This window comes from Vigna radiata, chromosome 9 (assembly GCF_000741045.1).
Source record: "Vigna radiata var. radiata cultivar VC1973A chromosome 9, Vradiata_ver6, whole genome shotgun sequence".
In the NCBI taxonomy this organism is placed as follows: Eukaryota; Viridiplantae; Streptophyta; class Magnoliopsida; order Fabales; family Fabaceae; genus Vigna; species Vigna radiata.
The window spans coordinates 6,893,399-6,916,976 of record NC_028359.1 but is presented as its reverse complement, the minus strand read 5'-3'; the positions used below and the strand labels follow the sequence as shown (position 1 = coordinate 6,916,976).

Below are 23,578 nucleotides of genomic sequence, written 5' to 3'. Positions count from 1 at the left end.
TAATGTATTTCGGTAAGTATTTGTGATACCGACCTCTTTACAACGTGTAATTGGAGATGACAACAGGTTAGATTGGACACGGATAGTACCTATCTGCAATCCAATCCGCAAATCGAAAATTCAACCCATGACATGCATATTATCTGCGAGGATATCCGCTTAAAAAAAATATTCGCACATATTTTAAAACTCGCATGTACTCGTAGATACCCACAAAAATTTTAAAAAATATATTTTATACATATTTAAAATAAAATCAGAATATACATATATATATATATATATATATATATATATATATATATATATATATATAAACTAAATTAAATATAAATTAAAATTTAATTTAATTTTTTAATTAAATTTAACCTAACTCCTAATTTGCAAGAACAAAATTGCTAGCATAGAACCCTAAGATTGAAAAAAGCAGAGAAAACCACAAAACACTACAAGACTAAGAATTCCAAAAATTCTCAAACCAGTAAAGAAGGTCATAAACTCCAATAGTAGCAATCCTAACCCTAAATCATAAGAAACAACAACTCTAAATTCCTAATTTCAAAACTCTCAATCCCAAATAAGAACCTCAAATATTTTGTCACCACTTGCAAAGGAAAAACAAAGAAAATTCAATCCAAAATCATGAGCCAAACGTGAGAATTGGACCCATGTGTTGCGAAGTTATCGCGAAATATAAAAGTTCCCTCCCTCTACAAGACAAACTTGAAAAAGTGAAGGGATAGGAAACCTCTAACTGTGTTCATCTTATTCACCAAATATCTTATGTTATTCCATAAATTCGATTGAATTCATCTAAAGCATGTTTATGCTAATTGAATTTATGAAATCAGTCTGTATAAGAAGAGAGTCAAAGTGAAAAAAAATAAAGAAATTGGATGAAATTTAAGCAATTCTTGACAAATTTTGATTGGTGCGTCTAAGCGACAAAATTGAGACTAAGCTATGAAGACTCATTCTTAAATAAGTTATCTTAGGAGTTGAGCATCAAAGCATGAGGTTGCCATAAAACCAAACCTACATATGAAGGAAACCTTTACTTCCAAGCCACAAGTGCATTGTTGAGTACCGTCCTGGATAATTCATAAAAATAAAGTTGTACCTCTACTTGAGACTGACTTTTACCTTTTTAAGCATTTTTTGTGGCGACACAAGGTGGAACTCGTGGTGACAAGTTGGTTTGGTGAGGTGGTTGTTGGCCTGAGGGACATTAACGACGACACAAGGAATGAGAGAGGGAATTAGGATTTCTGGTGGAAAAGATGAAGTTGACGTAACAGGATATGATCAGGTGATTGTCTCTTATTGGTTGATTGGGTGTGTAGCCTCATTTAAAAAACCAACATTAGCATGTCACAATAACGTGATTATAAGGCGGTTGGTCCAATTTAACGACATGGGTCTAATTAGAACAATTTTGCAAAAATGATGACCAATTGAAAAAAAAAAACTAAGAAACTTATTTGAGATTTTTCCAAAAAGGAAACCAAATAAAAACGAGATTAAAAGCACTGTTATTGAATAAAATAAATATAAATAAAAAAAATAACGTTTATGTGTGTAAAATGATAACGTTTGTTTTTTTAACCTTAAAAATTATAGAAAATAGAAAGGGATGATTGAGAAGAGGAAGGGATTGGATATATAAGATGATGTGGTTAAGATTTGGTGAGCCTAATGGAGTTATGAGGATTATAGAATGGTGAGTGTGTATTGAAATGAAATGATATGGAGTAGAAGACAAACATGTATGAATATTTATATAGAGTGACTGGTATAAAAGGTGAGAGGAAAAATTATCCGTAGAAAGTAGGTGAAAAAAAAATGAAGAAATTAGATGAAAAAAATGGGTGGAGAAAATTAATAAGAAAAGATGGATTGGTAATTAGACGAAGAAAATAGATGAAAAGAAAAAAAAAATGAGTGAAAAAAATTAAATGAAAATAAAAATGAATGGAGAAGAATAATAATAAAAATCATTAATGAAGAAAAATAATAAAAAAAATAGTGGAATTGTTGTTATAAATTGCAACCACTATTAAAACAAAATTTGTGAAGTTTTATTTGACTTTAGCCTTTTCACTTATATTCAAATTTCAAGCTCTACTTGTATTCAACTTCTTCAGCATGCCAAAACACAATAAGATACATAAGAGCAAAAAGAACAGTAAGTTATTTCATTCAGTGGTTTAAATCAAACAAGTCTCTTACAAACTGGAGGCAATTATAATTACATTAATCATCAAGCTTTATTCAGAAGAAAATCAAAGAAGAAGAATGAGAATAAATATGAATGTGGTAAGAGACAACATCAACTCTCTGTATTTGGAGGTAAGTATATTTGAATTCTTTACTGAGTTTCTAATCATTCTCTCTGTTTTCTGCTGTAGGTTTAAAATATATTTGATAAACATTGATTTTGATATTATAAAATATATTAAAACCCTTTTTAATATATTAATATCAATGTATTTTGAAAGTGTAGCAGAAAATTTAGTAGAGAATCTAGACTCAGTAAAGATATCATTTTGTCACAAGACAAGAAATAAAAGAAAACACAGCAAAATCTTGCTATCTGCAGAATGTGTTTACTATTGTACCTTCTTTTTACTCTCCCAATATTCATCTTCCCAAATTTCTACCTGTCTTATTGAATTAGCTTTTCTGTCTAGAAATTGTTGTAGGCTTGTGGCATCATATGGAGGAGGAATAGTGCATGGATTTGAATCACTAGGAAACTTCACCATTGAATCTTCCATGAACCTTCTCTCTGTACCATTTAAAGCACATGCCATTGTTTCAGGACAATACTCCACAGCTTTTGGAGGTATAACTGGTTTGAACCTAAGGAGCTTTGCATATTCATTTAGTAGGTGAAACATGTAATCATACACATGGTCCATGTCCATGTCCTCATGAATGAATTTGCTTGCAGCCTCTCCTATTGCTTCTGCCTGCAAATTTTAATGATGTTAAGACACATAGTTTTGTGTACAATACAACAAAATTTGATCTTTCCATATGTAAGATTGGAAAAAGTCTTTTTAACAACTCTTTTTTGACAACTTTTTGACAATGCATACGTAACAGTTTGTGATTTGTCTGTTTCAAATACTTTTTTAGAATAAATTCAAAGAGACTAATAAAATGGTGATATGTATCCTGTTGTTAAAAAATGATTAAAAAAAAGTTGTTAAAATATCATTATCCAAAAACAAATCCAAAAATATCTGTCTCAAAACGAATAATATCTTAATGTTATGGAGAAAACAAAGAATATCTTATTATTATAGAGATCCATGTATGTGTTGATTCTCGCTCTGCAAATCTTACATGAAAATGATATTTTGACACCAATTTTTGACACTATTTTGACACTGCGCACGTGTCAAAACGTGGTTGGACAATTTCAAATTAAAAAAAGCTGAGACAAGGACATATTTGGAAGAAAAAAATCAAAGTTTTTTTTAAAATTTGAAATGGTCCAACCACATTTTGACACGTGTACAGTGTTAAAATGGTGTCAAAAAATTAGTGTCAAAATATCATTTTTAATCTTTATGTGTATATTTTTCATATTTTACCGTGAGACTTTGTTTGTATCCTTACTAGTGAGAAAGTACCTTGTCAGTGTGGTTGTTGCCCCATTCCACAGCAAACTTAAGAGAAGTGCACTTGCTATTGTCTCTAATGGGCCAGTAGTGCTCTAATGGCACCATGCCTCGGATAAAAAAATCATGGAACCGAGACCTAACATATAAGTTTGTAGAATCGCATGCCAAAATGTACTTTTCACTCACAGACCAAGCCCAACCTTCTACATATATTTTGTACCTGTGTCAGCATCATTACAGACATCATTAACATAGATTTCACACAACAATTTTATCAGAATGTCACAGATAGATATAAATACAATAAACTATTTGTGTTTGAATCTTACCTATGTGTGCATTGGTCCCCTAAGTTGGATTGCTTGAACCCTTGATGGGATTCTTGTTCCCAGTCCTGTGACCAAAACAAAACACGTAATCAAAATACAAGTTTTCCCTTTTGAAGTGAATTACAGAGCAAAAAAATGGTAAAAAAGTGAGGAAAACCTGTATGTATAAACGAGTGTTCCAGTCATCTTTCTCTGTGAGATTGCATTTCATAAGGTTTTTCCTAGTTGGAGTGACATAAGGGTTACCCTTCCAATAGGCATACGGCACTCTTTCTTTCCACTTTGTCTTCTTGTTCCCATTTTTAATATCTTCCAGCACATATTTCCATGGCTTTATGTTTATTTCAGCCCTGTTATAAGAAAAACCAGATTACAGTTCTTGTATAGTTATGTGTACGATCAATCTCAACCATGTAGAAAAATGTCAGCCACTTTCTTTTTCTTCCTTATACTGTCCGTATAAATAAAAAAGTAATAGAATGTTGTCATATTTTTACACTCATTTAATTAAAAATATAAAGATAAAATAATTGTAAAAATGTAAAATTTTATATTCTTTTCAAAAAAATAAGAAAGTAAAAATTAAATAAAAATAATATCAAATTAATATAAAAAATTTAGGTGTGTCAAAAAATATTTTTTTATAAAAAAATTAAACTTCTTATTTTATCCTTTGTGTAATCCAAAATTAAAAAAAATATATATTTAGATTGTATAATTCAAAAATAAAAATTGAATTATGTAATTTAAAAGTTAAAAATGTTATTTTAATTATACAATTTAAAATTATTTAAAAAAATGTTTTTGAATTATGTAATTCAAAAGTAATATTATAATATTATCATTAAATAGCAATCAATTTTATAAATAAAAACTAATTAATTATTATATTAACTAAGTTAGATATCATTTATTAATTATTAATTTTAAATTAGAAATTGTTTAGTTAAGTTAAAATTTTATTAATTTAGAATCTAATTCACAAATTAATTATACTTTTTTATTTATAGTAAAAATTATTTTAGATATAATAATTTTTAGTTTATAAAATATATTTAATAACTAATTGTTTTTGTCTTTAGAATTTATTTTTTAGTTGAAAAGTGGCTTTCGAATCCAACAATATTTTCTTAAGAGAGAGAAAGATGTTTTAAAAATTATTTTAGTTCTAAAATTTAAAAGTAAAAAGAAATCTAAATTATGTAACTAGAGCAAAATGAAAATTCATTTTATATGATAATAAAGGAGAAAAGAATTATGAGATTACAACAAGAAACTGCCAAAATGTTATTAGGCTCAAATCCACTTTTGTTATATTGTTTTAATTAGTTTAATTAATTTTAAATTCTTATTCACCTTTATAATGAACTTCATTTCCCTTTTACTAAGTAAACATATATTTATTTATTTATTTACAGGGTAAACAAATAAAAACTTCTTACTTATAGTGTTGAAATCAATCTTTTACTTGTATAAAAAAAAGTTAAGATATATGCATTATATATTTAATAAAATCACATTCTAACACATTTTTTTACTGATAACCAAAATTTATTGAAAAATTATCTTTTGTGAATTTCACTTTTTATTTAATAAATCTCTTAATTTTTGTAATTTTCAAGAATTTATAACATATAGTTTAATATATATTAAAAAAACATATAATAAAAAGATGGTGTGGTTATATAAATTTAACTTCACACAAAAGAGGTATTTCAAAGAAAATAAAATTGGTAATAGTAGTTATATAAAAGTAGTGGGTGGAGTATGAAATATTATGTTGCTGACTTGAATAATATATATATATATATATATATATATATATATATATAACTTTTTTTGTTTTTCTAATTTAAAATATCATTAAAAATGTAGTCGCATCACATGGTCATTAATTAAATAATAAATGTATTTATTTCCGTTAGAAAATAATAAATGTATTTGTTTTTCTTAGATATATAAATAAATATAAATTTATTATATATGAAGTTAAATTAGACTTAAAATATTTTGGTTTAAACCATTTAGTTGTCCCTATTTTTGGGAGGTTTTCCTATTTTGATCCCGTGTTATTTGAATTCCCAATTGAGTCCCTATAAGTGCTAATTTCAATCAATTAAGCCCCTGCCGTTAAATTTAGTTAAGGGGGTTAACTTTTTTGCACAGCTGGAAGAATGACCTGTTAATTTATATAAACTTGGCCTATTTAGAGTTGAAATGTGGCATAGGCCACGTTTACAGAAATTAACTAACAAGTCATCCTTCCAACTGTGAAAAAAGTGAATCCCGTTAACTAAATTTAACGACAGGGACTTAATTGATTGAAATTAGTACTTATAGGGACTCAATTGGGGATTCTAATAAGACGGGATAAAATGGGAAAATCTCCCGAAAATAAGGACAACTAAATGGTTTAAACCAAATATTTTTTTAATCATCGTTTCTAATTAAAATAAAAATTTATATGATTTACTAAAACTAAAATAATGTAAATCTAAGAAGGAAAAAATATATTATTTTTAATTAAAAAGAGGAAGAGAAATTGGGTTTTAGCACTTACCATCCCCAAAAGGACCAATCAGGGAAGACAATATCAAAGCTCCACTGGTCAGAGCAATAGCGAAACAACGGTGGAGTAGCAGCATTTGGGCCTTGAAACCTTCCCTTGGGTATAACGGGCCTATCATCACAATCAAATAGCAGCTCCAAATCAGGAACTTTACCGGGATACCTCCTCAGCAGTTGCATGATGCCCCACAAAGTGAACACATCTCTGGTCTGGATCGACTTCTTATACTTCTCCACGTACACCCTCCCGTCCACGATCACTACCCTGAAGTGTGCTGTTCTCCTTGCCCCTTCCACCATCTCCCTCGTTATCCCTCTCTCTTTCCATGCCTTCAGGTCCTCATGGATCCATTTGAAGTACGAAGGGCACGTCCGGGCCGGGCCCGTGGGCTTATGTGAAGTAGGGTAGTCTCTAGGGCACTTTTCTGGCACGTGTGGTTGGGTGCACCTAAGTGGGAACTCTTCTTGGGCTTCCGGTATTGGCACGGGGGAGACTTTCTTCTTCATTAGAATGGAAGCACCTCCAGAAAACGTCGACTTCAAAAAACAAAAATCACCATGCATGTGAGAAGAAACAAAAAGCAGAAAGAAAGAGTTTGCATGACTCACGCTAATGTTCCAGACAGTGAAAGCAAGGAAAGTGGCTGCAAAGCAAACCATGACAAACACCATTGCTCTGGATTTTCCCTTCTTTGACAGCAAACTCTGTCTGTGATGATTCGAACGCCCCAAGAACAGTTTCAGATATGTCTCGTTGTCCTTGTCCATCTTCAATCACTTTCAGAAACCCTTCAATTCAAGAAGCTTTTGAAGTTCACCTCAGAATAATAACCATTGATGATCTTTGATCATGGATTTTGAATGCTGTTTCTTCTCACAAACTGTGTTTGTTGGTTTCTGTAGCCATGCTTGATAGAGAGAAATGGTGTGTGAAAGAGAAAACAAAGAACCATTGGATGTATATTGAAATTGAAACACTTCCTTCAACTAGTCAATCTTTGAATATTTATGATTAAATAAATGCTATAATTAATAACCCTTTTAAAGTCTTATATGAAAAAAAAAATTAATATATGAATCATGAATTATGTTAAACATTAATATTCTTAGCCCTTACAGAAAATATTCATCTTATATAATTAAAAATATGATAAATATATATGTCTTCATATTTTATATTTTATATTTATCATAAATAACTTATATTTTTCCTCAAAATTATTTCCAACTACTACCAAAGACACGAGTATTATACGTCTTTCTGCTTGTATTCAACACAAGTACTTATATACTTTAATAAATACGCGTCTATAATTAATAAAAATTTATGTCCATTACAGATTAAAATAACAGTTTCAATTTTTTTTTTACAACATACATAAATGTATGCAATTATTTATATTTCAAATGACAAACTGATAAAAAAAACATACATATAACAACTGAACAATAATTAAGTTTACTAATATTGATAAATGATATATTAATGAAATATATTATATATATTTATTGAATAATGTAATAAAAGTGCAATGTTTTTTGTTGCTATTATTATTACAGTTGTGTTTGGTATAAATCATAAAAACTTTCCATCAAAGAAAATTCTTGACTCAAATATGATCACTACTCAAAGTAGTTTTTTTTTTTTTTTAAATGTGGTGTATAATAAATAGCTTCTAATTTATCTTACCCTCCAATCCAAAATTATATATATTCTAAATGTTATTATATTCTATTTACTATTAGGATTAAGAAATTATCTTTGTTAATTAATCTTAAATAGGAAGTAAAAAGAACAAAGAGAATAGTAAGAAATTGTTTATAGTTTATGAGTTTAGTAACATAAAGAAATAAAAATGTATCTTTAATAAAAAAATTTCGACAACTTTTTCACAACTGTTTATGTGACAGTTTGTGATGAGTCCCTATTAAATATACAAACCGATAAAACAGTGATATATAATCTGTTGTCAAAAAATTGTTCTAGAAAAAAATAACATATGCGGTGAGGGTATTATGATATAACTTGTTCGGAAAGGCAATTCCACATTCATGCCGTGATTTGCTCTTCAACTTAATCTGGTAATTTTCCATCGTTTCAGAGGGACGTAGAAGACTCAAATACTCTCATTCTCAGTCTCAGTCTCAAAACAAGTCTAGTACATAGAAATTCACAATCTCACTATTTTTATAATAATATATATCTAAATTTGTTTATGAAATTATAAGACTAAATTTCACATTAAATAAATAAAAAAGTTGATACTATATAAAAAAAATTATAAATTATCTTTCTTAAAATTTTAAATTTATCAATAAAATCAATTTTTTAAGTGAGTATGACTTAAATAATTTTTATATATTCTATTCTTAATTAATCTCTTATTGAAAGATTCACCGGTTATCTAAATTAATCAATTTTAAGTCTAATTTAATAAAATTTGTATTCGTTTTATATTGATCGAGTATATATAACTATATTTCAACTACCAATATATATATTGAAAAGAAAGGGAAAAAAAAAGTAAAATTGTGGAGATTGTTATGTTTTGACCCACTTTTTTCTCCGTGAAACAGAAAGAGACACATACATTACAGTGGGAAGAGTGGGTTGGAAGAAAAGGGAATGTTAATTTGATTAATATAATAATGTGAGAGGAAGAATACCAAATAAGTATAGTTAGTTGTAAGTGGTCAATTACTTAGAAAGTGGGGCGAATAATGAGGGAAATAATGTAACATAATAAAGCATTATTAGTTTATGAACTACAAACTCTCTGCCTATGGCCTCCTCTATAGTTCGGCAACCACGTGCTCACATCACATTCGATTCAAGTTTCAATGTTAATTTTACGCACATGAAACAAAGTTAATCAGGATATTCATTCAATAGTTAGGTTGCTTAATTATGCATTTCACCAAAGTTATTGAATAATACAACCTATATTTAGATTCTTTTAACCTAACTAGGGAACAGTATCAATTTAAAAGCAGAGACTGTGCAGAAGTTGCAAGAACCAGTCGAGGACCACTATATAATCAGGCTAAAAAACATTATAATTATAAATGTACAGGTTTACACCGATTCATTAGTACAATAACATCGTATAATGTCACATGTGTAACTTCTAATTACTTAATAGTCAATGTTAAAAATGATTGGTGACATTTTTATTAAAAAAAATGCAATTATTAAACATCGTTTAAAATTATAATTCGACATTAATTTTGTATAAGACGTTGAACATTGAGAAGTTTGATGTCATATTGAGTAAATTTTGGAAAAATATTTGGCACGAAGGTGAAAATTTATTTACGTATGATGTTGATTGTTCTAGAATTAGACGTCAGGAAGTTATAAAACGTATGCCCTTTAGTTAAATGTCAAAAGATTATAAAACTTCGAATATACTGTAGTTAGAAAAAAAGGTTAATGAAATCAATAAAATTTGAGTCAAAGGTTTAAAATTCATTTATTTTATCTTAATTTAACATTTCTCGGTATAACTGTTGTCTCGAATTCAACTAGAAAAGTCAAAATATCAACGTTACACAATATTTTTGCAGTAGTGACTTATAAACTATAAATTAACTTTATATTTAATCGATGTGAAACTTGTAACATCGTTGACTTATTTAATAACAGTATTTTGTTTATTTTTCCTTTAAGATAAACTTAATTTTGTAACAAAACTGATTGCCTTCAAAAATACGTTTACACGTTAACTTTTGAGTTAAAAATTTTAATGGAAACATAGAGTGTCTCGTAAAATTGGGGATAGAGGAGATGACATTATGTTTGGGATTTTTTATTTTTTTTTTAATTTATTGATTGACTTGAAATGCAGAGTCAGTAGACAGTAACGTGCACCAAACTAAAAAGGAAATTATGCAAACGACAAATAGACTTTAAATTTTGGACATCGACGTCATTGCAGACTCCATGTGCCAATTTCTCAGGTTTTCATCCAAGGTGGTCCTTCGCCATGTTAATCATCCATGTCTTTTAACCAATACTGGGAAATTGCTTTTTGCACCGCTAATTTTATTTCTGTATCTCAAAGATTTTTTAATTGTAGAATAAAAAAAAGTTTAATTTAGTATTCAAAAGTTTAATATTTTCCAGTTGAGTTCTTACTATTTAATTTTTCTGATAATTGAATCATATAATTGTTATCTTGTTCAGTATTATTATTTAGTTATCATCACACATAATTTTATAACTTTACAACTATTAATTATGTCACAATTTTCATCATTAATTTAATTATTAGAATTTCTTTTTTTTTTCTAACCCATTTTTAGTAGATCTCTTCACTAAACAAAATCTTTTGATGCTTTTTTAGTCGACACCATCATCGACCTCTCTTACCACAGGCTTAATGTAGTAATACAAAGTGCTATAAAAGAAATACCCCCAAGAGTTTCCGATAGTAGTGATACGGATTCATTTAGCAATAATGAAAGAAATAGATAATCAAGTCCTTCTAGGCCCAAAAATACAGGCTTCACAGCAAGCCCATAGTGAGATATCAGTCTCCTACATTGGACAATGATTTTCTAAACACCCCTCCACTTTTAATCTTCCCACCCTTTTTTTTAATTTATGAAAGCTTCTATTCTACCCCTGTCTCTTAGAATGTGCAACCATGTCCAATTGAGCTACATTCTCAGATTACAGAAGTTGGATGACAAAACCAAAGAAGGACTCTATTATTCTGAAATGGGGAATGCCTCACAATCTAAGGGTTTCAAGAACCACCTGTTAAAAGGTGGCTTCCCTTTGAAAATTTTGGAAGCCAGATTATATTCTTCAGCTCCATCCTGCAAATTATTAAGAAAAATGATATTTTGACACATACAAATTTTTATATTTATTTGACATTATCTTTTTTTATCACACACAAAAGTTTATTTTTTTATGAACATTTTATTCTTATACTGTGTATCAAAATGAATGTAAAAATGTGTTACCCTATCATGCAAAACAAGACAAAGTTACTATTACTAAAAATAGCAATAATTCAGGTCAAGTAAATCCAAATCTGCTTCTTATTCTTCTCACATAAACTTCATAATGCCGATCAAAACAAGACAACTTACACCATAAAAATGAAAAAGAGAATGTGAAGAACATCAAGAATACCTTAAGTTCTCGGTAGGTAATCCCATTGACTAGAGAACTGCTCGATTTTTCCCTTCTCAGTGGTAAGAAAGCCTCTAGCAGCCTCTGTCTGGAAAATAGTAAATTTATTACCACCTCTGATCTTTCGTTAAAATTAATTAACTTAACTATTTTCATTGATCTTGATAAATTAGTTACTTGTTTATATAGGTTTGGAGGTAGCAGTAACTGTAATATTATCAGTGCTTCACAAAGATTTCTACCACAGACATGTATGTTAGTGGCACTCACTTGCACAAAGATGACTGCGTTGATGGGTAGAGTGCCCCTTTTGCAGAGGTGCCTTGCTTTCTTCCAGTGGTTCCCAGTATGACTTCGTGCAACCCACATGCATTCCAGCATATAGAATATCTGCAAAATTAATCATTCAACTAAATGCAACATTTTTCCATAAAGCTGCATTAACTTTACAATTCTCCAACATTTGGATAGTACCCGCATGTTAAAGTGTTGGCAGCACTCTCAGATTGCTGAAAGTCCTTTGGTGGTACTGGTGCAGCGTGAAATATCGGCTATGACATGAAAAAAGACATAAAAGTCAGCATCCAACAATGCACTTTTCTTTCTCACTAAGATAACAAATTTTCCACAGACCTTGTTCACCAGAAATGGAGACGTCAGTTCACTCGATAAGGGCAGGATTCTTTCATACAAAGCTCTTTTCATGTTATCCTCCAAATGAAAATTCCCGGGACTGTTAATGGGAAGACCAGCAGTGATTGAAGAAAGATATACAGGTTGAAGAAAGTAGGAAAGCAATGCTCCTGCACTAAGAGTATCAATGTCACAACACTTAACTAGATTGAAATACAATCAAACCACACTATTCTAATTTGTTGGGCTCTTTTGAGGGGAGACACAAGAAATTTGAAACATATCAGTTCATGAGCAAACTCATAAAAGGAATTATGACACCACCTTCAACCAAAAATCTTAAGACAACAAGTTTGAGAGTCTTTTCTGTTAGCACAAAGCTAAAGCGAAGAAATTTTGATGTCTCAAAGTCAAGTCTCAAGTGCTTTTATTGCAAGAAGATCTTCATGAAGATTTGCTTTTATATTAAAGCTTTTTTAATTTAGTAGATTGATGTATAGGATGTGGTTTATCTTTGATTTTATGTATTGCTTGCCTTAGGTTGTGTTAAAATTAATTTTTAAATAAAAAATCCTCATTTTATACTCAAGATAATCGATTATCAAATTATAATAATCGATTATCAGTGATTAATTATGACTTGTCATATGACTTGCCATAATTGATTATCACGAGCAATTATGAGAATTTTTAAACAAGTTTTTTACCGTTGTGCATTCATTAAATGCATAATCAATTACCATAAGTGGATAATTGATTATCACAATTAATTAGTTGACAATGGATTGTTGGAGGTATCCTTAAGTGAGATCTCTATAAATTGCATTGGGACTCTCATTCTAAAATATGAAACATACAAAGTGTATTTTTCTAAATTCTTATATGCAGTGTGCGGTGATAAGTGTGCGGTGATAAGTGTGTGGTGATAAGTGTTTTGGGGTTTGCTGAACCCTTGTGTTGTGGCTTTGAGAACTTGGCGTGTTGACATAGAGCGAAAACTTTCACAGGGAGTGTGATTGAGTGTTATTGTTGTTGCTGAGTTGAAAGCCTATCATCTTTCGTGAAGCATTCGGAGGAGGTTTTCATCCTTTGTGAAGATTCAAAGGAGGTGTTCCTCCGTTGTGGGTCATAGGAGAAGTGAATTTTATCTCTTGGGGTAACAAAAGAGGTGTTCTAACCTTAAACTATTTTATTTTCTTTGTGATTGTAACAGTTTGTTGATTTGTGCTAGTGAAACATTAATTTTCGGTTGAGATTAACAGCTGGATGTAGGATCTCTTGATCCAAACCCGTATAAAAACATCTGTGCAAATTTCTCTTAACCTTACTCTTGTTATTTGTTATTATTATTTGCTTAGTAAGTTTAATTGAGTAGAAATTGAAAGGCACACGTTTGTATTAAAACCCCTCTTGGTTTGTTATTCCATACTAACCATTCCGCTGCAGTCGCTCTGACATTTTCTCCTTATATGTTATTGTTCATGCATGTATGGTATGGATACGTGTCAGACCACTGGACAAACAAATAATTAACAACTCTTAACCGATTGGTTAAGATAGCCGTTGAGGTAATTACAACTGATTGACAGTTAATAAAAATATTAACCATTTATTGGTAATGATTCAGGCCTAAGGGTAAACTCGTTTTAATATTTATAAATATATGTTTGACAAGAAGGTCAGGTAACTAATTCTCAGTACTCACTTCCTATTGAATATTATCACTATTATCACGCAAAGTTATTGACTTGAGCGTTGGAGTGCCTTTGATAGGTATCCTCCCACATGGCTTGGACAAAGAGAAGAGGGAGCGAGCAACGCAGTTTGGATAGTGGAGGATCATTAGGAAGCTCATCCAGTTTTCAGAACAACTTAGAATGCTTTGAGTAAGGGATCTCAACCCTAACCCGAAACAATGCATATTTTTATCCCATGTGAGACTCCAACTCGTGCTTGACTCCAACATAATCCATGTTGTATCAACATATCTAACACTATCACACTAACCAGAAACTCTTTTATGTTTGCAAAATTGACTAAGTTGATATACATGAAACCTCAGTATTGTGGTTACAATCAAATTTCTAGGCACGAGCAATATAATTAGAAGATTTATGTGAAAACAAACAATTAATATAAAACAAGTGTCAAAATCATACAGCCAAGTATAGTTGATGCAGAATACAAACAATAAAAATGTCAATCTCCAATGTTTCGTTTGCTGTATTAAATTGTTGTAGAACAGGGGTACGTAAATATCACATCACAACTAATTTTCAAGCAAGAACTACCAACATGTAAACATCCATGGTTTAAGTATATCTAACCTTGAACACCTACAACATTCCAACGAGCTATCTTGTCAGAGCAACTAACTGACAGCGTTGTATCACCACGACCCGGCTTCCTCTGGACCATCCCCTGTTGGCTTAAACCGTTGTCTGGAATTGATGAGTAAAGTATTTCTCTTCAGACAGTCAGACCAAAATAAACAGCAGCAGTATTTCAATTATCCATGAAATATAAAAAATCACCATAAATCACAATTTGATAAAAAGTATCATAAATCAATAATTGAAGCATAGAAGGAAAGAGAGTTCAGCAAATATATTTTCGATTAAAAAGCTCTTAGATGTTTTAAACTTTTCTTAGTCTCATCTGTCTTTAAGGCTCCTCTAGTCCTTAGACACTTCATGATTTTCACATAAAATGTTAAATGTTGTAAAACTTAACCATGGAATCGACTAGCTTACCCAAAGATGAAGTTGAATCTCTTTCTCCTAAAGGAACAGTTTCCAAAGGAGAGACAGCCGAACTGAGTGAAGCATCTCCACCTACAAAATGAAACACAACTGCCAATTACCCTTGAACCTAACCAACATAAAGTCATAAATAAAGGAGGAACATTGATGATCAGATAGAGTGAAAGGGAGAGAGATAAATTACATGGTAACTGTGATATGTACATATGTAATTTCCAATCCTTCCTCAAAGTATATTTCCCTTTATTAAGACACCCTGTATCCAACTCAAATGGCAAGGTACCATCATCAAATTTAAACCGTTTGCCTCCATTGGTGTGTCCGTGGTTACCACTGGTTTCAGTAAGATGTTGAATCTGTGTATAGAAGAACCTGGTGTGAATAGAAACAAATGAAATAACATCTCCTCACATAGCAAGACATTATATTAAGGACAAAAGTTATATACAATTTCATTGTATTGTTTGCATACTCTCCAATAACGATTGGAGTTTCATCACAATAATCCACATAATTCTGCAAACCTTTATTACGCAAACATTCGAGATAAAACTTCAATTATAGTTAGAGAACATTATAAACAACCTAAGGAATCGTATAGAAGTTTTGACCATATAATTCATCACAATGAGTAGTAGTACCCTGCATTACAATTTTACAAAAACTTTAGTAAAATGTACTGCAAACATGACACGAAAACAAACCTTCAGTATCGGTATTCAAAACTGACACGTCAATGGATATAAAGTGCTGCACACTTATGATACAAAAGAAGAAAAAAAAAATTCTTAAAAAAAAAAGACAAAGCAGTTTCAAAAGGATAGCAATGAAACCTCATCAAAGCTCTTCTAGCAATGACTTCAGCATGCGAATCATGAACAACATCACCACAAGTTCGCAAGAGAGAACGCCCAATGCACTTTGTTCCCGTTCCAATTGCAACAACCTTCAACTCTTGGGAGAAAAAACAATGAACTAGTGAACTCCTTAACTCGAAAGAAGGCTCTTTTTTTTCTTCTATTATTGAGAAATAAAAAAATTATAAAAAAAAAAGTGAAACTTGGTTAGTGGGTGATTGTTATGATGGAAAGAGGAAGAAGAGAACCATTAGAAGGAGAAGAGAGAAGGAAAGCAGCCAAAACAGTGACTTCACGGCCTTGAGGTTTGCCCTTTTTGGGAAGAGAAGCGTAGAAAGAAAGAACCTTTTCCGATACCCTTTGGCCCCAATCACTTTCCTCGGAAGATGAAACTGAAACCGCCATAGACATGGTTGAGGTTCACCAAACCAGTGCAGTGCGTCTGCACTCTGTAATGACAAAACACGGAAGAAACCCCAACAGCAACATTGGCTTAAACCTCTACTCCCTCTCTGGGCTCTGAATGCAAAAGTAACCCAAAGCAATTGTTCTTTCTTACACTCCCACAATTACTAACTGCAACCTCACAATAATAGGAAAATATTCAAGCATTCTCTACAAGAAGAAGAGATAGAGAACACTCTAAAAAAAAAGAAAAAAACCTATTTAAAAAGCTCTTCCAGTAATGAATTTTCTGTGTTCTAGAATTTATTTCATATAAACATGTTTTCGAAAACTCATTCCAAAATGCATTGTATATATTTTGGAAATCCTATTTTGGAAAGTTTATTCCAAAATGTACTTCACACATTTCAAAAAGGGCGTTGCTCCCTACACCTCCACCTTCCAGTACCTCCTCAAATCTATCCAAAAATATTTTAATTACAAAAATATCCATTTTTATAACGGATGTGGATATCCGGTTCGGCTTGAACGGATATCGACATTCGCACAAACCAACACAACAAATAATTCCAAATTTCTTCAGAATGTCGATAAATGTAGTATGCAAAAGAGTAAAAATAAAGTCTCAATTTTAGAGAGAAATAAAAAGAATATTCAGCAGAAGAGACTAAAATACAACATTGCCATTGTATTGTTCATGGCTATATACACTGTCCTTTTATAGCAATACATGGTCTGCATAAATGACAAAGAAATACATTCTAGCAATAGCATCATAACTGCAACATTCAATATTAAATCTAAGAATTCTTCAAATTCCACTCCCAATACAAAGGACATGGAATGCTGCCACATTCCTTCCTGCCAAGCGTATAATGAACACTTTTAATCATCCATCTAGGTGACTTGACAAATTGTGCCAATCAAAAGTATCAACTACTAGGTCAAGCGAAATCTATCCATAAATTGAAGGAAAGGTAAGTATATATCTTAATTGGTCTAGTAGCATTGACAGAGAAAAGGCAAAGAGGTCGTAGCTTAGGATTTTTGTCAAAGATTTTGCGCTTGAATTTGAACAGTTCACCTAAGATGGAACTGAACATGGGTTGTCCATTGAAACTTGGAAGAAACTTGAAAGACTACAGTGGACATGGAGGTATAATTAGAGATCCAGCTTTTTACTCCTGCTAGCAGTCCTGAACAAGGGTCACCACCACTGACTGTAACTGATGTTGGAACATCATCAATATCAAGCTCAGATCCTTCTACTTCCCCATTTTTTTCACTCCAACAACTATGAGAGACAAAGGATAGGTTTCACCTTCGTTCACAAGGGACTGACAAACCTAGAGGATATTGAGTCTGACTCTGAGAGCAAAAAGCTTAGCATGTCGTCCAAGAGTTCATATTTTCAGCCATGGATTACGAATGTGATTTGCATGGATGGTGATTTCTCAAAGCATGAACAAAACGTGCAAAGATCCAACGACAAGGAAAGAAAACTAGGTCTATGGGTTAACTGATGTCGATATCCGTGTGCGGACATGGACATCCGTTTTGCTGAAGGGTAAAAGAGGAATGGAGAGGTACAGGAAGCAATGTGGGGGTGCAGGGAGTAATGCCCTTTCAAAAATTATTTTCTGAAAATCTCACTTCAAAAGTTTTATTTCAGAAATTTCAAAAAACTTGTTTCAGAAAGTTTTCGAAACATACAATTTCATTTTCGAAAGATAAAAAGGTCATTTTGAAAATTTGGGAGGTGAACCAAAAAATTGTGGGTGCATAAAGTAAAAACTGTCATCCAATTGAGTTCAATAATTGGAGGTTTATATAATTCTTCTTAAATCATATTAGCAAAATCACACATCACAATTTTTAATTACAAAGTTTCGTGGAAAATTTTTAGCTTTAAAAAATAAGCAAACTTTGAAACTTTATTTTCGGTAGAAAACAAAAATATACTTTGAAAATTGTTCCGATTGATAATCAATATAAAATTTAAAAATTATACAAAAAGGATATTCTAAAAGCCAAAAAAATAAAAATCTGAAAAATAATTTCTCATTCTTTTTTTTTCTTCGTTGTTTGTCAACTCTTCATATAAAATATGTTTCTTCAACTTGTTTATGGAGATTTTGTTAAAAGATATTAAGTTTTTTATGTGAAATTTGTTAAATGGTATTATTAATATTAGTTATCATAATTTTTAGATATTGTTAGTTTTAAAATTTTAAACTTTATCGTAATATTATTTTTAAAAAAACGTTTTGAATATTAGAAGGAGAAATAAAATATTTAAACTATCATCTTATTGAATTTAGTTGTTAGAAACATATTTTAAGTCTAACTCAATCTTAGAAAATCGGCTTGTAATGTGAGTTTTGCAGTCATTTTATATAGGTCTTATCTCTAGTTAATGTGAGACTTCCAACACACCCTCTTAGGCTGAGTTATATATATATATCGAGCGTGAGACTAGACATTAATGGTGATCCGATAACGGATGAAACAATATACCAAACAAACAATAAATATCGCTATGATAAGTTTTAAGGATGATTCTAATATCATGTTAGAAGTGGATTTTAAACCTAACTTAACCTTGAAAAATAAGATTGTAAGATGAAGTTTGCATCTACTTATATAAGTCTTATCTTCAGTCTATATGAGATTTCCAACATTAATAAAAGAAATTTTGTTTATTATTATTTTTCTTAAAACGAAAGAGAAGAGGTCGAAAGGAAAACAAAGATTTGATGATGATGCAGGGCACGTAGGGAAAGTTGTATTGATAGTTTATAATAAAGGCAACAAGAAACGGCGAAACAAGTGGCAACTCAAACAAAACACTGTTGGAATCTAATAATTCCACATTTTTCCAACGCTATTTTTCTGTCTCCAACCACATTACTACTTTTCTTTTCTTTTCTTTTTCTTTTGAAGTGGTCAACATCAATTATTAATAAGTGCTTGCACGTAAGAAAGAAAGCACCTAGCATGGGAATAATGGCAGAAAAGAAAAAGAAAATGCCACTATTATTACAGCTTAATAACATGGTTTTTCTAGCTAAAAGGAAAGAAGTAGTAGGAATCAAACATAACATAGCTGTCTAACTTCACTAAACTAGTTGGCACAACCAAATCTTGACTTTCTAATTAAACTAAATCTTTAATTATTCATTCTCTTGTAAAATATTTTTTTTTTTAATTTCATTCCAGTGTAATATCTTAAGTATTTTATTTTTTTGAAGTTTAATATTTTATTCACACTTTTATTTTCTTAAAGATGGCTTAGTAGTTAAGAAAGAAGTGTGTTTATAGATAATTTTGGTTTTGAATATAATCAAGTTACTCCAATAGACATAAATATATCTTATTTTTAGTATCATAAGAAAAAAAAATTATATTATTAGTCACAAAAATTAGTTATATTAATTTTGGTTGAATTTAATAATTAAGATAATTCTTTGATATTTAGTAATTATTATGTATTTATTAAAAACAATTAAACTTAGTATGTAACTAAATACGACAATTACTAAAAATTAAATATTTGTTTGACGTCAAAATAAGTTCAATCGAAATAAATGTAATCAAATTTATTATCATAATTATTTTTTTTTCATTATGTTAAAAACAAAATATATCAATATTATGACTATTTATGAAGTATGATTCGTTCAGAGTTTAATGTTTTTGTCAAAGTTTTATTTTTAAGAAACATGTAAAAAAATTAAGAAAAAAAAGGTATTTACGATTATTCATCTAACAATCATATGTTTTAACAAAATCGAATTTAAATAATTTGTTTATTCTCATTTGTTAAGTCGAGTATTTAAGTATTTCCAAAAACAAATTCCCAATTTAAGAATTGACAGTAATAGTTTTTAAGCATTTTTCTTTTTTAACTCATCAAAACAAAATTATTGAATAAGTGGACAATATTGTAACGATATATATAAACTTGAACATGATAGAGTATATTTTGCTTAATTTAAAAGTAGTCTTGTAATTATAAAGTATTTGTTATTTACATTCAGCCTTCACATATACTGTCAAAAAAATTATTTTTTGGAATAAAACATTTTCCATAACTTTAATACAGGGATTAATTATGTGATTGGACCAATAAAACTTTACAAAAGATCCAAAAGATAAAAAGTTCAGACAAATTAGCTAAAGTGTTTGCTTGCGTTTTTTAATTAGAGTAAATAAGTAATGATTTTGTTGCCATTTGAAAGGCAAATAACACTGTTTGGACCTAAAACTCAAGTTGAGTCGTGAAGCATCTCTGATAAGCATCTTAAGCAAGATTATTAGATTTCTATTAAATCAAAGTTGGTATGATATAATAAAAATCTTAAATCTGAAACTTACATCCTATCTAAAACTTTGGATTTTAAAAGCAAAAGATGTTTACTTATATAATTAAATTTGATACTATGTTCGATCGGTCGAATATAATTTGATTGTTTGTTTTCTTTTTAGTTAGTATTTTTAGTTTATTCAGTGATTTGAGTGTTCAGATGTTAAATGTAATAATTAATGTGTCTAATTAGACTTTTTATTTATACATATTGTAATGAATGTTTATTTATTATTAATTTAATTACAATTCAATCACTCCTTAATTATAATTACTAACTTAATTTGCATTTATCTTTAGAGACCTTTTTAATGATGTTAGTTGTGTGTCTGATCAATCATTCTATCAACTAGACAATCTTTATAGGAATTTGTCTAGAAGACACCATGGACTTTCTTCATTGTCCTAAGTGTTCAAATAGATTGGGTTGGGCTCCCGAAGCTATAGTTGACTTGACCGATTTATGTTGGATTGGTCGAGTACTTACTGTACACAGGTCTCCCAAGCTCAAGCTGGTAGATGACTTACTGGCACAGAGTTAATGTTGATCTGAAATGATTTGGTAGTATTGCTCAGGGTTGATGTTTGACCAAGTAATTTGAAAAAGTGGTCGTTAGAGCTCGAAGAGTTGTGATGCCCCGTACCGCGCACGGTCAATTCTAACATCGAATGTGAAACGTCATATCTCCTCAATCATTGGATGTGTCTCGATCTGACGCTCTAAAAGATGTAATTTTTGGCCTCCGTTTCATATAAATAAGCTTGACATTGGCTTGTCATTTTCACTTTTCACCTTCTGTAGTAAGCATTTCTTCTTCGAGGGAGTCCTCTAGTCGAGATGGTGAGTATATCGATGATGTATCGTCTTCATCACTGCTCGAGTCGTCGCCGGCACTACTCGAGTCATCTTCGGGAAACCAAGGATCAACCAAGCAGAGTGTTCTATTGGTCAGCACCAACACTATAGATGTAATTAATGAAGTTGAAAATTAGGAACAGACACCAAAGGGGCCTGCTAGAAATTTTGGGTTGTGACTAGGTCTTTCATGATGTTCATGAATATTGCACTCAATACCGATAAGGTAACACTATGGTAGACTTAGTCGAGCAAGTGTATATACTTGGGGACAACAATTATTATTATGTCATTAATTTCCAAGTTTGCAAAGGAAATGAACAAGTATGTCACGTTCGTAGATACTCAAAGCTAGACTTTTTTTTTTGTGTATGCTTGTTTCTTTACCAACTTGTTCGTGTGTATTTTGTTCGACGACTTCCAGGTGGGGATAATACAGAAATTGAACATTGCTCCTACCCAACTTTATCCAAATGCCTATGCAATCATTCAGGCTTTCAGAATAGTATATAAGGCGACTTAGCCCCTACTTCTACCTTATTTCTTCACCATTTTCACACCCAACCAAGGCAGAAGGTGTGGTGGTTGTCTTTAATAAGTGAGTTCGGTAAGTGGTTCTTCCAACTTTTCGTCACTTTGTATAAGAACTTCAAGGATGGGTACTTCAAAATGGCCATTTAGGCCAATGGTCATTAGTACTTTTTTTATGAAAATGATTAGCCAAGGAGTAATTTGCACTTAAAGTGTTGGAGGAACTCCCTCACGCGACTATTGACCAAGGCACTCTTGAAATTTTATAATCTCGCAATACTTGCAAGATGTTCTCGATGAGTATTCCTTCCTTGTTCAACTATTTCATTGTCTGACTTTTAACTTGGCTAAATTCCTGTTTGTGTTACAGATATTATGGCCTACACCAATCCAAAAAAGGTAGATTTTTATAAGAAGATGTTAGAGAAGCATCTAACACCCATCAACGACTTTAGGGTAGCACCAACCTTCAAAGAGCTTATTTCCTTATTTGTTATACACCAGATGACGTCACTCGTTGTATACAACACATTTGGTCCATGAACATCCTTTTGTGCTTGTTAGGGTCAGTGGATCCATCATACTTCTCTAATACATGCATCCTCCAATTGTCAGTTAGAGGTGTTTGCAATTCTTATGGTGAACGAGAGCATCCTGATCGTGTTTATTATTGGCAAGGATAGGTTATGATCTTTGCATGCTTTGAAGTTGCTCTCTTGAACCGTGTAGTCTGGTTTGTCGTGTGGTTGTTTAGTTGATCCTAGCTAGGTCGGGGTGGAAGGCACGAGACCATCCTGCCTCGTCCTTGTCGAATGGCTACTTTCTCAGTACGTAGGATTTTCAACTCTTCCTCCTATCTCTTTTGCATCTCATTCATCCACTTCTTCAGGTTCTTCATCATCTCCCTAAGATCCAACTAGTCGTTTGAAGTCTATTCCGAAACGTACCTTGTTATATTCCTTCTGGTCACCATGTAAGTTTAAAATTGCTCGTTCTACTTATGGTGGACACCAAAATGTTTTTGTTGAACTGATCCACAACTCTAAGGTAATTTGATTATTCACTTCCTTCTCTCTTGTCCGTTCTCTAGTATTTTTGGTTCGTTTGGTAATTTGAATTTATTGTTTGTCTAAAATCACTCATAAAGCTTATAAAAAATACTCTATATTTAAGTCAAAGAATATGAACGCTCAAATATTAATCATCAATGTATCATATTACTTTACTTATACAAATTATAACAAGTTTTTACTTTCGATCTACTTAATTCTAATCCAATTACTCCATAATTAGAATTATAAGTCTGATTTGTACTAATATTTGTAAGTTTTTTTAAGGTTTAAACCCTTTTTTGGTCTCTAAGTTAAGTTCTAATGTTCAGTTTAGTCTCCTCTTTTAAAAATGTTAACCTTTAGTCTCTATGATATGAAAAATGTATCAAATCAGTCTTATTCTTTAACAAATCACAAGTTTTTCATTAAGTGATTTGTTGT

The 23,578-nt window shown here is 30.9% G+C and overlaps 2 protein-coding genes across 4 annotated transcripts; both read right to left on the bottom strand.

The window, feature by feature from the left end:
* Nucleotides 1-2,181: 2,181 nt before the first annotated feature.
* LOC106773684 (protein O-glucosyltransferase 1) lies at nucleotides 2,182-7,508 on the bottom strand. The gene is made up of 6 exons (XM_014660418.2): nucleotides 7,139-7,508; nucleotides 6,522-7,066; nucleotides 4,119-4,311; nucleotides 3,962-4,026; nucleotides 3,642-3,852; nucleotides 2,182-2,972 (listed from the first exon to the last, which is right to left on the bottom strand). Exons 1-6 carry the CDS (start codon nucleotides 7,295-7,297, stop codon nucleotides 2,610-2,612), a joined length of 1,536 nt encoding a protein of 511 aa, XP_014515904.1. The 5' UTR covers nucleotides 7,298-7,508; the 3' UTR covers nucleotides 2,182-2,609.
* Nucleotides 7,509-10,855: 3,347 nt separating this feature from the next.
* LOC106773759 (tRNA-specific adenosine deaminase 1) lies at nucleotides 10,856-16,491 on the bottom strand. 3 transcript variants are annotated; one of them, XM_022786294.1, is made up of 10 exons: nucleotides 16,176-16,478; nucleotides 15,904-16,087; nucleotides 15,255-15,442; nucleotides 15,062-15,142; nucleotides 14,636-14,749; nucleotides 12,309-12,478; nucleotides 12,150-12,226; nucleotides 11,946-12,065; nucleotides 11,676-11,763; nucleotides 11,132-11,353 (listed from the first exon to the last, which is right to left on the bottom strand). In XM_022786294.1, the coding sequence occupies exons 1-10, from the start codon at nucleotides 16,336-16,338 to the stop codon at nucleotides 11,243-11,245; spliced, it is 1,296 nt and encodes a 431-aa protein (XP_022642015.1). In that variant the 5' UTR covers nucleotides 16,339-16,478; the 3' UTR covers nucleotides 11,132-11,242. The 3 variants fall into 3 exon arrangements, with proteins under 3 accessions (XP_022642016.1, XP_022642015.1, XP_014515992.1); XM_014660506.2 differs by having other exon boundaries at nucleotides 15,904-16,024; nucleotides 16,176-16,472; XM_022786295.1 differs by lacking the exon at nucleotides 11,676-11,763 and having other exon boundaries at nucleotides 10,856-11,353; nucleotides 16,176-16,491.
* Nucleotides 16,492-23,578: the final 7,087 nt, after the last annotated feature.